The sequence below is a fragment of the Malaclemys terrapin genome, chromosome 2 (genome assembly GCF_027887155.1).
Source record: "Malaclemys terrapin pileata isolate rMalTer1 chromosome 2, rMalTer1.hap1, whole genome shotgun sequence".
Lineage (NCBI taxonomy): Eukaryota > Metazoa > Chordata > Testudines > Emydidae > Malaclemys > Malaclemys terrapin.
Window position 1 is genome coordinate 104,286,338 of NC_071506.1, and position 14,676 is coordinate 104,301,013.

The 14,676-nt window shown below is 42.2% G+C and overlaps 1 protein-coding gene across 3 annotated transcripts in view; it reads right to left on the reverse strand.

Annotated features, from left to right (window-relative positions):
* Window positions 1-14,676, reverse strand: part of CARMIL1 (capping protein regulator and myosin 1 linker 1) — a 274,371-nt gene that overhangs the window by 15,138 nt on the left and 244,557 nt on the right. For all 3 annotated transcript variants that reach the window (XM_054017434.1, XM_054017433.1, XM_054017435.1), the window contains exons 32-34: window positions 9,961-10,067; window positions 7,907-8,336; window positions 903-981 (exon numbers count right to left, since the gene is read on the reverse strand). In XM_054017434.1, coding sequence (XP_053873409.1) covers window positions 903-981; window positions 7,907-8,336; window positions 9,961-10,067 — 616 coding nt within the window. The remainder of the gene's footprint in view (window positions 1-902; window positions 982-7,906; window positions 8,337-9,960; window positions 10,068-14,676) is intronic.

Below are 14,676 nucleotides of genomic sequence, written 5' to 3' on the forward strand. Positions count from 1 at the left end.
AGACTAAATTATCCTCCTCTACCATGGTGACCAGGCATGTTTCAGGCACGGTGGCAGAGCAGTGTGGGGAACCTTGAACCGCCGCTGCCTGTGACGGATCTGCTCAGTGGATTAAGCACTTCCCTTGCATGGCTATCAATCCAGCACTTTCTTGTGAGCACTATAAACCAGTGGTTCTCAACCAGAGGTAGAAGTCTTCCAGGGGGTACGTCAACTCAGTTAGATCAGGGTTTCCCAACCTAGGGTCCATGAGTCCCAGGGGAGTCGCAGGATGGGATTAAGGGGGTTGTTAGTGCAGGGCTGGTGTTAGGGGGTGGCAAGCAGGGCAACTGCCCAGGGCCTCATGCCATGGGGGGCCCCATGAGGCTAAGTGACCTGCTTGAGACCTGAGTGGCGGGGCTCAGGTTTCCGACTCCTGAAAGGGGTAACAATAGTCTGGAAAGATGAGAACCACTGCCATAAACTCTGCAAAATGAACTCCTGGTTTATGACAGGAGAAAACATCCTTTTCTCTCCATGCACATTGTACTTGCTGCCTCCTGATCTTCAGTTTCAGCTTTGCTGCCACGGTTACCAGTGAACACCCTCTTAAAGGGCCTGGGGAAGAACGTGTACACGAGTTGTCGCCCCACCCACACAGAACAGTGTCTGTGTGAAACAACTAGCCATCAACCCAGCACTGAAACTGACTATACATGAAGTGCTGTCAAATGCAGAAAGTAAATGAACTAGAAAAATGGCTCTCTCCTCTAATCACTTTTCAGTTATGCTAATCTTAACGGGTTGCTTATAAAATAGTACGCACACAACATGCAGCTGGAAGTGTGATTTCAGGCTGAGAGTGTTCAATTTATTGGCATTACAGGAAGTGCTGTACGCAAGGAAACTCAAAACAACTGTACCTGCACCACTGCCATCCAGCCGTTCAGAGCTCACTGTGGTATCGTGAGACTCCCTGGGAGCCACTTCGTTCCCGAGTCTCTAAAAAAGAGAAAGAGAATCCCTCAAAATTATCTATAAATCATAAAACTCAGTGGTTCATTACAAAGAAGCTTATATCCAGAAGTTAAAAATTGCAGAAAGAAGCTCTAGTAATTATGCCTGGATGTGTTTTTATGTTTCTGGTTGCAGTTTTGGAAATCTCCTATGTGGGAAGGAGACCACAGCGATTTTGGTTACCAGTAAGGCCATAGAGCTGGCTGAGTCATGACAACATGCTCATTAAGTGACAAACCTGCCAAGGAATAATGAGAGTTGGAATCGGACAGTCCAGTTAGAAACTGTTCTTTTCCACTCAGGATGACCAAATGTTTAATTGGCATTAAATGAAATAAAACGCTGGATAAAATTAAAGAGTTTATCTGCTCTGGGCAGAAACAGAGACACCTTTCTAAAGATCCAAATTTTGAAGCAAAGATTGCTGAACTGGTCTTAGTTTAGTTAATATGAAAACCTATGTGCACGTGGGGAAATGTCTTGGAAATCTGAGCTGAATCCAATAAGTGCCAGTTCCTTCAATATTTACAGACTGAGGTTTTTAAAAAGTTAGACTTCATAAGAGCTGCTGGGTGCTCAAAACTTTTGAAATATCAGATCACTTGTTTAGGTGCCAAAGTATGGATCCTGAACCTAACTTCATGCACACATTATTAAAAATCTTAACCATGATATCTTTGCCTCAAGGGGAAAAAAGTTATAAGAGATAAATCTGTAAATTATTTGACCCATATTATTGTCTAGAGGCCAAGTGCACTAGGAATATGCATATATCCCTTTTCGAGAGGATCCTGTTTATACAGTGGTACAAAAATCAGTCTCTGGGATTATACTGTTCCTTTCAATACCCTCCTCACTCATATGAATAGAGCAAAGAGACCAGAAGAACCATACAGAGCACACAGGTTACCTGCAAACCAGCACCAAATAGGAAGGCTGGTACGCAGAAGACTAGGCGTAAAGTGTGAATCTTAAATTAAAAAATAAAATACATTTTGCAGATAGCTCTGATCTTGGTTTAAATTTGCCATTTGAAGACAGATCTCTAACTCTGAAAAGCAAACAAATGCTTTGCATAGTTATTACTATTTTCAGCATTATAAAACTGCCACATTCATGACATCCTATTGTCATCAGGACACCAATGTGGTATGACTGGCACTGAGATTATTCTGTCTTTACAGTAGCGTCCAGAGGTCCCAACCAGACACTGTACAAACACATACTGAAGATAAACACTGTCCCAAAGAAATTACAATGTAAATGAAGTCCTGATGCATCATTTAGATAGGAGAGACATAGGAGGAAAACGGAGGAAGGAATAGGGTTACCATATTTTGTGCCTCCAAATGGAGGACACTCCACGGGGCCTCGGCCCCGCCCCCAGCCCCGCCCATGCCCCCTCCCCAACTCCGCCCCCTCCCCAAAGTCTCCGCCCCCTCCCCTGCTTCCCGCGAATATTAAATTCGCGGGAAGCCTGAAGCTGGTAAGGGGGGGTGTGGGGGGAGCAGGCGCGGCCCAGGCTGGCCCCCCGGCGGCGCCAGCCTGGGTCGGCTCGGGCCCTGGGGTGCCAGCCCCGGCCGACCACCCCCAGCCCGCCCAGCACTGCCGGCCCCCGGCGGCCCAGCGCACCCCCCCCCGCTATCCCGGACCGGCTCCCCGCCCGGCCCCGCGGCCAGGCGCACCCCCCGCTACCCCCCCCGCTACCCCGGACCGGCTCGCGGCCCCGCGCACCCCCCCCGCTACCCCGGACCGGCTCCCCGCCCGGCCCCGCGGCCCGGCGCACCCCCCCCCCGCTACCCCGGCTCGCGGCCCCGCGCACCCCCCCGCTACCCCGGCCCGGCTCGCGGCCCCGCGCACCCCCCCCGCTACCCCGGCCCGCGGCCCGGCGCACCGCCCGTCTCCCGGCCCGGCACCGCGCCCCCGGCTCCCCGCCCGGCCCCGCGCCTGGCCCGGCACCATGCCCCCGGCCCCGCGACCCCGGCCCGGCCCCGCACCGGCCCGGCCAAAGAGGCCCCGCCCGAGCCCTCCATCCCTCCCTCCCGATTTTCCCGGACATGCCCGGCTTTTGGGGATTTCCCCCCGGACGGGGATTTGAACCCCCAAAAGCCGGACATGTCCGGGAAAATCCGGACGTATGGTAACCCTAGGAAGGAAGACAAGGGTAACAGTGATAAGAACAGATAGGGAGGCTTATACTAGCTATATGAAAATTAGTGGGTTTAAAGTAAAAAACAAACCAAAACACAGTATTTTAGGTATAAATAAATAAACAAAAACTATTAATATCAGTTATCCCTGAAGGCCACCCTGTCTTGCCATTGTCAGGTGCAACTTACCATAGGTATCATGATAGACTTGGTTGCTTATGAGAGCTATAAAAGACAGTACAGTGGGCTTCATGGATTAATTGGTACTTCAATTTTGCTGATGCTCGAGTCTAATGGCTCCCAAAACATTTTAATGAGGAAGTGTCTCTCATATATTGTATACAAAGGAATAGAATTATTCAACATTTACTCCACCTATTTAAGAACTGGCATGGTCATTACATTTCCCCACATTTCCACAGAGGGCTTGCCAACACACAGTTTTTGGTTTAGAAACTGATCTAGTTAAAGCAGCACAATCCCTTAGTGAGGATACGATATATCAGTACAACTGCATCCACAATAGGGGGTTTTACACTGCAACTATATCAGTATAAATTCACTCCCTGGCTGAAATAGTTAAATCAGTTAAAAAATTGTGCGTAGAGCAGGCCTAACCATGGACTGGTTCCAAGTGCACAAGTCCCATATAAGCTAAAAGGTCATTCAAAAAAAAGCGAAAGCCAGCCCACTGATGTAGAAGTGTTGTGCTTTGTAGCACTGTATAAGAGATCCAGGTTCATTTTCCACTCCTAGTTCTCTTGATCCATGGTCTATTTTGACTAAATTCTCCCCCAAGCCACATTCTTCTTCTGTCAACGAGCCCTAAGGGTGTCTGTCTCTCTCTCTTTTTAAAAGGGAAAAAAACTCACCAAATTTGTGGGGAAAAATAATTTTCTTAATGTAGGCAAAGTCACTTTGCTTTCAAGAATATAATTTGCTTTTTCACCATGGATTGTGAATTTTCATTCATACTTACAAAAATATTCATTTTCCTTTGCAAGTATTGATGAGGTAAAAAAAATTGTGCATAGCTGTGTAAATGTATTATTAGATTTTGTTTTACCCTTTAGATTGATGTTTGAGTTCACAAAGAAATCCACTTTTATGTCTTGAAATAATATATAGATTTATTAACCTAACTGAAACAAATACAAATATTTCCAAGTGGTCATTTTAATGTGTTGGTGGTCTCATTGTTTATCACCGTTTCTATGGTAACAGCACCATTTGACAGGTCCACATTATAGCTCATATTAAAGTAGACATAATAATCTTTCAAATGATGTATCATGTGCATGTGTATAGAGAGGGTACATTAAGTTAACCAAATCAGCAGCATCTGTCTGGTGCTTACTAGGAGGGGCCGACAAATATATGAAGCATCATTTGCACCAGAGCTATGCTAGTCTTGCTGCAATCTAGGTCTGTCCATGACTAATTACATGAATATGTCATATGTAAAATATTTACTGCACTACTCACACAAATATTTATTTGGCTCCATAAAAAAGGAGGGCAAGACAGGAAAATGTAGCACTTGCACCTGAGAGTGCAAGAATTCTAATAAAAGCCTTGATAAATAAACAGGGCTGTTAAAGAGCTTGGTTGCCTGCATATCTTGCTAAAAGATATTTAAATATTCAGTTCTGCAAACACTAGATGGAGCTAGATGATCTTTATATCTGGAGAAAACCTGGAAAAAACACTGATTTCAACTCATTTATCTTGTGACATTAGTGCCAATTCACACATCAAATTCACAGCAAAAGAAAACAAAAAAGCTTTTGCCATCTTTTCATCTACTGTGCACCTGCTCATCATTTGTAACTGTAATAAGACTGTAGAAGGTCATGAATGAAGTAGTAAATTCCTTATGGCTTTGTTTACACTTTGGATAGATCTGAATTTAAAAAAACATCTGTATCTTTAATAAAAAATTAATTCACTAACATCAGAATCCTGATATATCTGAAAACTTTAAGGGAACTGGTGATCCATCATTTAAGTTATGAATAAAAATGAAAGATGGATTCTCCCATAACAAAACTAGTAGAGATCTCCTGGATTACTCCGAGTATTCAACTTTTGGTCAAAATGAAAACAAAGCTATTACATATTTCAACCCTGCATAATATACATGAACATTAACCTTCTGAGCATTAACCGTTCCTTTTTTGTGCAACACAGTACAAAGACTTATTAATCTTAAACAAAGATAACTGAATTTCCTTTTTTGTACAGAAATCCTATTTTAATTCAGCTTTCTGACCACCACTTTAAAAAAGAACATTGCCAGGTCAAAAATGGCCCTATGGTTTATGTCTACACTGCAATTAGACACCTGTGCCCATCCTATGCCAGCTGACTCAGGCTTACAGGACTAAGGGGCTAAGGGGCTGTTTAAATTGCAGTGTGGACTTCAAGTTCATGGGCTGGTGCCTGGGCTCTAGGTGGGAGGGTCCCAGAGCTCAAGGAAGTTTACACTGCAAAGAGACAGCCCTGTAGCCCAACCCCTGGAAGTCCTAGTCAGCTGGCACAGGCTAGTCACAGGTTTTTATTTGCAGTGTAGACATACAAAATGTCAAGGTGGTAAAACCCTAGCTTTTACAAAAATCTAAAACCAATACAAAAGTTTCAGCATTTTTTTTTTTGAAAATTCCAATGTAAATATTCCCTCCTAGTCCCCAACGTCTCTCTGCAGTATTTACACCATTGGGCAAGTGAATGGAAACTAGAAAATAATTACAAACAAACTGAGTAGTCTATTTTCTTTTCCAAGCTGAGAGAAATACAAAAAGAGTAAAGAAGCAGCGTAGTTGAAAGTAAATAAAAATGTTAGTACAAAAGGTGATGACCTATTCTTTGTTCAATTTTTCAACCAATGCTACCTGTGTTAACCCACTGACATGAGAAGTGCTGTTACCTAACAATTTTTCAAAAAATTACAACATGCTGGTATTCCATGACTATAATCTTTAGATTATAAAACCAATGAAGCAAGGATTCTGTTTTCAACAGCACCAAGCACACTGCTGAATTGAACAATTAACTAATAGCACCGTGGCTTATGAAAGGTTAAGGGCTAGAATGTGATACTCTAACTCACATTCTATAGTACCTTACTCCTCAAACAGTCCCTCAGAAATCAATGGAACTAGTCACAGTACAGTAAACCCTTATATAATGAACATTTATACAGCATATTTTTGACATAATGCAGTTTTCCTTTAGTGACCCATTTTTATGTTGCGCGCACTATTCTTATATAGTGTGCGCGCTCACGGGAGGGAGTTTGGGCACGGGAGGGTGCTCGGGGTGCCGGATCCAGAGGGCGCTCAACTCAGTTGGCTCCCCGTGCCTGCTGTTCCTGGCAGAGGTGGAGGCGTGGCCAGGTGATTCCCCCACAGTCAGCGCTCGGGGAGGGACGGGGGCAGCACACGGAGCCTCCTAGCTGTGCATCTGCCAGGAACAGCAGGCACGGGAGGCTGCTTGTGGGGAGGCGCCCAAGGTGAGTGGCCCCCCGGATCCGGCACCCCGAGCCTCCTCCCACGCCCCAACCCTCTGCCCTGAGCACCCTCCAACATATACAACTTTGTGATGTCTGGGAACTTAACCCTATTTTTCCCATCCATTCTTCAGTTAATATAACGTTTTTTATATTACACACGATTTTCTAGGGACATAACTACTGTGTTATATAAGGGTTTACTGTACTACTCAATATGAGTCAGGATGGCAGGATCTGGCCCTAGATGGGAAAAGAAATTTCTTTTGTAAAAAAATATAAGATTTTTAACTTGAGTGTCCCTTTAACAGTTCTTGGCTATTAGTGCTACAGGAATGCCTATAGATTAATGCAGAATGGCCTCATCTGACAGGCTAAGAAGAGTGTTCAATGCATTATAGTTTAAATCCTAAGAAGAAAGGCAGTTTTAAAACTATTGCGCTCAGTGACAAAACTAAGTTTTATGGGACATACTTATAGGAAGGTTACATGTTAAGCTATACAAAGACACTGCTCCCTGAACAGTACTGAGAGCAGGGTTCTTTGTTTAATTCAATATACTGTGCTATTTGCTCACTAAAAAATAGAGCTGAAATCCACATTGTGACCAAATAGGTAGTTTCCATCTCTCGTTTCTATGATTATTTGTATTTTAAGGGCATAAAGATAGAATAGGAATGATTAGATGTGGTACAAAAGTAATAGGAGTAAAGGGATGCAATTAAACAAAAGAAAATTGAAACTGAATGTCAGCAAATATTGTCTGAAAGGGAGAATTATTCCTCTGCACAAAGTAATTCATTTATAGTACAGTGCAAATGGTGGAAGAACCATTCCTTAATAGACCCATCCCCCCTAAACAGAGGGGGCCCACCCATTTACCAACCTAGCTAACTCGTAAACTCACTCCTGACTGTAGGAAACAATCCTGCATAGGCAGGGGATAGGGACTAACTGATCTTTCCCAGCTTTAATTCTATGATAAAGATTTCATTTACGTGCCAGTGAGTCACCCATCACATATAACGTATGACACCTGAAGAAGAGCTCTGTGTAAGCGCAAAAGCTTACTTTCTCACCAACAGAAATTGGTCCAATAAAAGTTGTTATCTCACCCACATTGTCTTTCTAATATAACATAGCTGATATGTTAAATGTTAACCTCTTACCCTCGTGTGCCTTTATGGGGCCTAGTTATTTCCTACTTTTCATCAATTAGAGTCACCACAAATCAAAAATAAGTCACCCTCACCTTCTGTGAAGAAGCTGCTCTCCTTTCTTGCTTGGCTTTCATTTCTGCTAGGAGTCCACTGCCCATCACTTGCACCCCATACCTACGCCCTCCCTGTGGGCTGCCTTTGTTGTCACCCCTCTCTGCTCTTGCAGCATCCTCTGGTTGTATCTCCTCTAGAGAGTCTGGTGTTTTTAGTTCCTCGGCTCGCTCTGTGCTGCCGTTCTGTTCAGCTGATTTTAACTCCTTCTTAGTAGTGTCCACAGCTGGACTTTTGACAGCACCCTTGGGTGACGAGGGCTCTTCTGCCACCAATACAGTCTGAGGACGTTCAGATTTGGATCGAGATTTGATTAAGTTGAGAAACCCACTTTTCCGAGAATCTCTTTTTTTCCTTTCATCACCCACTTCACTGGACTCATTGGTGTCTGAACGTTTCATTGACGATCTCCTAATAAAACAGACACACAGACAAATGTTCATATGTTCTTTGTTTTTTTCCTGGAAAAATACCTGTTTTTAATAGTTTCAAAGATTTCTCTTGGGCAAAGCTAACCGTTTGCATCATCAGGAAGTTGCTCTGTGCCCAGTTATTATCCACTGCTTATAAATTAGAGATTAGTTACTATGATTGATGCTATTGGCCAAACTCCATTAAAGTCACTAAGAACTGTAGGGCTAGCATTACTCATTGTGCCACAGAGGCAGGTCAGCCACTTAGGACACATATTTCATTCATTTATTTTTAGGGATATCTCTGGCCTGACTACACCTACCCCTAAACTGCAAGTCACACCAGAGTGGCTCTAATTCAGTCATTCCTCCAAGCATAATTTCAATGTGTCTGCTCTTTTAAGGATATCCTCACCCCAACGAATAGCTTGTAGTTACTGCATCATGACCCAGGTACTGGACAAAACACAGCTTTGGGGAGCTGCCCCTTTTAGAACTCCAGAACTCTGCACCAACAACCAATGCAATTCTGATCAGCCATGCTCCCAAACCTACCCAATTCACAGCTTTTCTGGGAGAATGGTACTTCAGGTGGAAACATATGCTTGCCCTGAAAAACTGTAAAATACTGATATGTTGCTGCCCTCCATAAAACGAAATCACTGGTAATACAAGAAAAGTTGAAAGGTATACATAATTTGTATAAAAATCCCATAAATACTGTGGATAACAGTTTTTCAAAACATTTCTTTTTTTAGCTAACATGATTTCACAGCTACTTACTGGATGTCATGTATGGTTTCATATTTGCAATCGTGAATTACTGCCATCTGCTTGTCATTTCTTATATTTAACACTTCCTTTCCCTCTCTCCTCCAGCCATTTACCAATTTACACTTACTATTTACTTAAACATTTTACTTTTATTTACTTAATGTCAAATATAGCAAATAGGTCATTTTAGGTAGTCTCGAACTAGCTTTTGTTTGTACATTCACACTAAAAAAATCAGAACATCTTACTGTTGGCTCTATAAAATATCCATCTAGTTTACACCCTTGTAGGCTGGATTTCTTGCGACGTGAGATGTAGAAGGCAGACCTTTCGGATTGAGTCATACACAAACACAGAACATTGCAATTTTGTAAAGCAAGTGTTTAATTTATATGGATCAATAAACATAAATCACTTCCCCATGTCATTTATGGAGGATAACCGTCTTGACTAAACACACAATAAAAATTCAGGACCAGACCCTGAGCCAGTGTGAATTGGTATAGCTCCAGTGATGTCATAATAAGTGATGTAATGAGTGATGTCATTTAAGGGTATGAAGAAGTCAGTGGAGCTATGTTAACATACATCAGATGATAATCTGGTTCATAGTGTATATTAAAAGCAATTTATTTCAAAGTAAGCTTTTTCAAATGAGTAATCAAATTCACTGATATACTGGGCTATTATGATATAGTCTGGTTTTGACAGTAGCTATACAAATTGGAGACCTGAATATTAGAAAAAGAAGTCAAATACAATGTATTAACTATAAATATTCTACCCTCAGAAACTATCAGTAAGAAAACATGGTCTTTACCTTGACTCATTAGAGGATTTGAACTTACTTTGAATCCATTTTTGTCACTTTCTTGGTGAAAAATTCATCAACACCTTCATCCACTCTACCCATGAGGCCATTCTGTTCTCCTTCCTGAGGTGTTGACCCACACACCTGATAAAACAAACGTAACATAAGCAACACAGCATGGCAGTAAGAAATCTCACTTTTCAAAGATGCTGTAAGGCACGAGGATAAATATGAAATTAAAGAATAGAGAGTTATCTTAACAGTGGTTAAGGAAATATATAAGCTGTAAAGAAAGGCCCCGACTAACAAGGAGAAGGAAGGCCTTGAAAATAATAAATTATAAGGCCATAAGGAATGTAGAAGTGAGGATGTCTGGTTCAAAAGATTAACTAATGAGATAAGGGCAAGTTTCTAAAAAGAAGGCCTCTGACCAATATGGGTGATTGCAAATGGTTTTAAAAGAACCAGTCTTAGAATGAGCCAACCTGGCCCTTCCCAACCCATACACCAGAGTTAAAACCTTTGTGAACTCAAGTGCAATGGAAAAAACTGAGACAGCAAGAAGGAGGGGAAGAAAGGCCTTGGGAAGAAAGGAGGTTGTAAATCTTCCCTGGATTAAGACTGGAAATAAGGGTGAACTGTCTCCAACTGGTTTTTAGCTCAAGTCAGTCATTGGCAAGGACATCACTTGTTTGTTCAAGGGTATGAAAAAGTAAAACTCTTATAGGTTCATTGCTAATACCTGCCTGATCATGTTGGAGCCAATCAATGTGGATCTAAGTACCCCTGGGTTTAGCTCATTTGTAAGTATCTTGATCAAAAACTTATACATGTTTTGTTAGTGTTTGGATGTAGTAAGTTGCTTTTTAGGCATGTTTATAGAGCAATTGTACAGTTATCATTTGGCCTTTGGATTTAATAAAGACATTTATGGTTAAATTAGTGTCTGGTGGTTTCCCATATTAATAATTTCCCATATTAATAATTCCAACAAGGCCAAAGCTCAAATGCCTTTAAATTGTGTAAAAAGAGCAATTATTTAGTATTCAAGCACACTTTTTGTTAGCAGTTTTTCCAAATGGAACTCCTGATTTGTGTATTTACTGTAGATACTGGTAGAGACAGAATCTTTGTCAGCTGTTGTTCACCTGGTTTAGAGAGAGGTGTGAGTTCTAGTGGTCTGAATACAAAATTAGGAGCCAGAACTCCAGTGTACTAATTATGCCTCTAACAGACTGCCTCTGTGGCCTTAGGCAAGGCACTTTAGACCAAAACTTCCAAACTGAGTGCCAGATTTAGGTGACTAACTTTAGGCATCCAGCACTGACTTTCATTGAGTTGAGGTCTAACTCCTCTTTGTGCCTTTGAAAAGTAGATCTTAAAGCCAAAGCCAAAAGGGAGAGATTATCCAACTTGGGTGACTCTGTCACTAGAGTACTGTACAGATCAGTTAGTGTTTGTACAGCTCTCTGAAGATGAAACACACTAAATATTACGGGAGGGATTCTCTCCCCTTGTATGCTGCTCTTCCGTAATCCCTTTCTGCTGCCAAAGTTCCTTATGCAGGAGGGGGAGAATACCCCCAATTTAAACACTGCATAAAGCCTCTTTAGATGGCTCTAAAGAGGACCCTGCAACAGCCCCAGTATAGGGTGTGTTCTTGGCAGTGCCACCACCCACAAGGCAGTGCCAGGAAGTTGCCTTAACTTAGATGGTCTCCCTAGGAGGTCTAAATTACATCAGGGAATGCTCCGGCCCCAAAATCTGGAAAACATAAAAGGTGGCACAAAGCCACCTTAGTCCCTCTGCACCTGAGATCCAGGTTCTGTGTTTCTAAGGGGCCAGGACAGATTCTCATCTTACATGTATGAGAGAACAATTACTGTTAATATCAAACCCTTCCTTATTAAGACAAATAAGACAGCAGCCTGAATATGAACTAATGTATTGATACAAACATGAAACTTTCTGGTTCCTGAGTCATGTGATGAGCTTATTGTTAATCTTATTAGATTACAAAGACAGTAACTAGAGCACTTATATACCTCTGCTATGGTACTGTATTCCTCATTTGAAAATATAAGACCTTTTGGTAAAATTGCATTGTTTCCACTTAAAACAGAATGTATTCTTTTTTAATAAGGGAAACATCTTTTTCAAAGTAGCACAGTGATGACTGTTCTTTTTCTGAGAAGAATTTGTCTAATTGGAAATGTCAAAATGTATGTAACAATACATATACTGACATCTGTTTTTGGACAACATCAATTTTTATTGTCTCTGGATGTAAATATTAACTCATCAGTCAAAAAAATCTTGATATTGACTTCAAGAGAAGTCAGAATCCATTTAATGTTGGCACTGAAACTCTCCAGAGAATAAGAACAAATATTTAAGTATCAAAGCCAAGAGCGTTTCCTGAAGGAGGCAGGGATGTAACATTCTGAAAAAGAGGTAATTAATGTGGGGGGCTGGCTCTATCTGACATTGAGTCTCTCTGGTAAACTGCCAACAGAAGACACACACGAAACCCCCCCAAACCACAAGCCTGCAGGTGTGCACTGACAAAGACAGTGAAGTGCTCAAAACAGCTTGTTATATGGCAACAAAAGTCATGGCAGAGGTAAACAAACAGAGGCGGAGGATTTAGCAGAGAAATTAGAGGGCAATTATTGGGCCCTGACCAAGACCAGAATTGCCCACCTAGGGAGGGGAAGGGCTGATGATTACAATAAAGGGGAAACGCAAAAGGATTTCGATGCTCACTTCTCAGGATGTGGGGGAGGGAATGAGTGTGGTACAGCTATGCTTCTGCAGGGTGTAGTTGAGCTTCTGCTACAATAAACAGACAACTGTAACTGAAGACTCCAGTCTCCATGTATCCCTGTGTGTCCGTTGGTTGTGTCTGAAGACATAGGATAACCTAATGCATGTCCATCTGTCGTGTCTGAAGGCATGCCCCAACAACTAAAATTCCACTGAATACACTGACTGGATCACTAACAATATACAAACCACAGGGCCTAATCACCATCAAAATAACCAAGGCACAGAACGATTTTACAGATGCATACTGTAATGCCAGTTGTTGTTCAATACTGCAATAATACATTGATTTCTGCCTATTTTATACTTTACTCATCTAATGCTGAGAAAATTGCATCCAATATGTAAAATATGTTCAGCAGAGAAAGTGGTCTTAGACTTGTTGGCTTGTTCTTTGTTAACACCTAATAACTACAATGCCTCAGAAAAACTTGGGAGAAAAGAAGTTTTTGTTAAAAATTTAGCACTCTCACCCTTTCAGGTAAGGGGGAGGGACTGCTTACAAATACGAGCCTTCAGATTCTTCTAGTAAAACCAGGGAAACGCAGACCTGTCACTCCTAATATAACTGGGGTAAACAAGCAGGAAACAGAAAACCACACTTTTTTCTAAGAACACCTGAAAGGTGTGATGTGTCCGTCTCCACCCTCTAATATACAGCGTAAAATAATAAATAATGGCAACAAAGTATCCCCTCCTCTTTTGCCAGGTTTGTGCAAGTAAGAAAAAACAAATGCCTGATCATCCAAATGTGGTCACTGTTCCCAGAAATACTGTATTGACGTAAGGAATAACACTTTCTTGTTCTTCATACACAGTGATCAAAGCTTTTCAAATACAAGATACTATCTATGCTGCGTTTCACATTTCCATGCCAGGTAACACTGCACTAAAAAACCTCAATCCATCCTTCTCCCCTTCCCCACCCCCCGACTAGACAGCAGGGTCCTCCAATTCTGAAAATATATGACTGTATGGAAGCAGAAGATAATGGAACTTGACTCTGCCTGGAAATAGTGTCTACGCTTAGTTTTCCATAACAGCAGGTATATTCTCAGTACCAGATGAACTCAATTACCCAGATGTCACAGGACACATTAAATAAGTTGAGACGACTGGCGGAAGTTTAGCAAGTGGGAGAATATGACTCAGTTTAGTATGACAGATTTGGAAAAACAAGGCTGTAGTGTACTACTGTTGAAGGGCCAGCTAAATTTCTGTCCCCTCTGCACTGCTCTATCAATGCAAAAGAGATGGCAAGTTGGCTTAAAAAAGACCCAAACAGCTGGCTGTGGTTTCTTTTGGCACAGGGGAACTCCTGAGTGGCATAAAATTCTACACTATCCACTCTTGGCCCTTCCCAGCATAGGGAGTATTTGGTCACAGTGATTTCTGCTCTGGAAATCCCAGACCAGTGGAAGGGTCTCTAGGAGCCTGTTACCAAGTAGTATAATTTGGAGCAGCTATGAAGCTGCTCCAAGTTGCAGCAGGGGCCAAATTGGCCCCTGGGCTGCCTCTTGGATTAGGGGTGCTGACAAGTGGTATAACACCATCTCTGCCCTCCTCAAGGATCTAGCCGTATAGCCTTAGATGCAAATTCTGTCTGTAGAGAGACATGCCAGAGAAAAAGCAGAAATGGGGATGTTTACCGAGAAAAAGACCCACAGAGACCCCATGTGTGTGTTTAACTGTGCTCCAGAGGAGCTCTATTGGCAGCAGTGAAGTAGGTTGTATTTTTAGGTGCGGTCAATGCCACAGTGCGTGATCTGTTATTATTCAGATCCACTGGCTTAACTCCCGTCTCGAGTACGGGGTCACAAGTGGCTGCAGAGGTTATGGAATGGTTCTACTGAGAGCTGCTGGAGACAGGAATACATGCCAGTTTACTCAGGCTTTGTGCAGAAAAAGAAGGATTTTAGTGTCACCA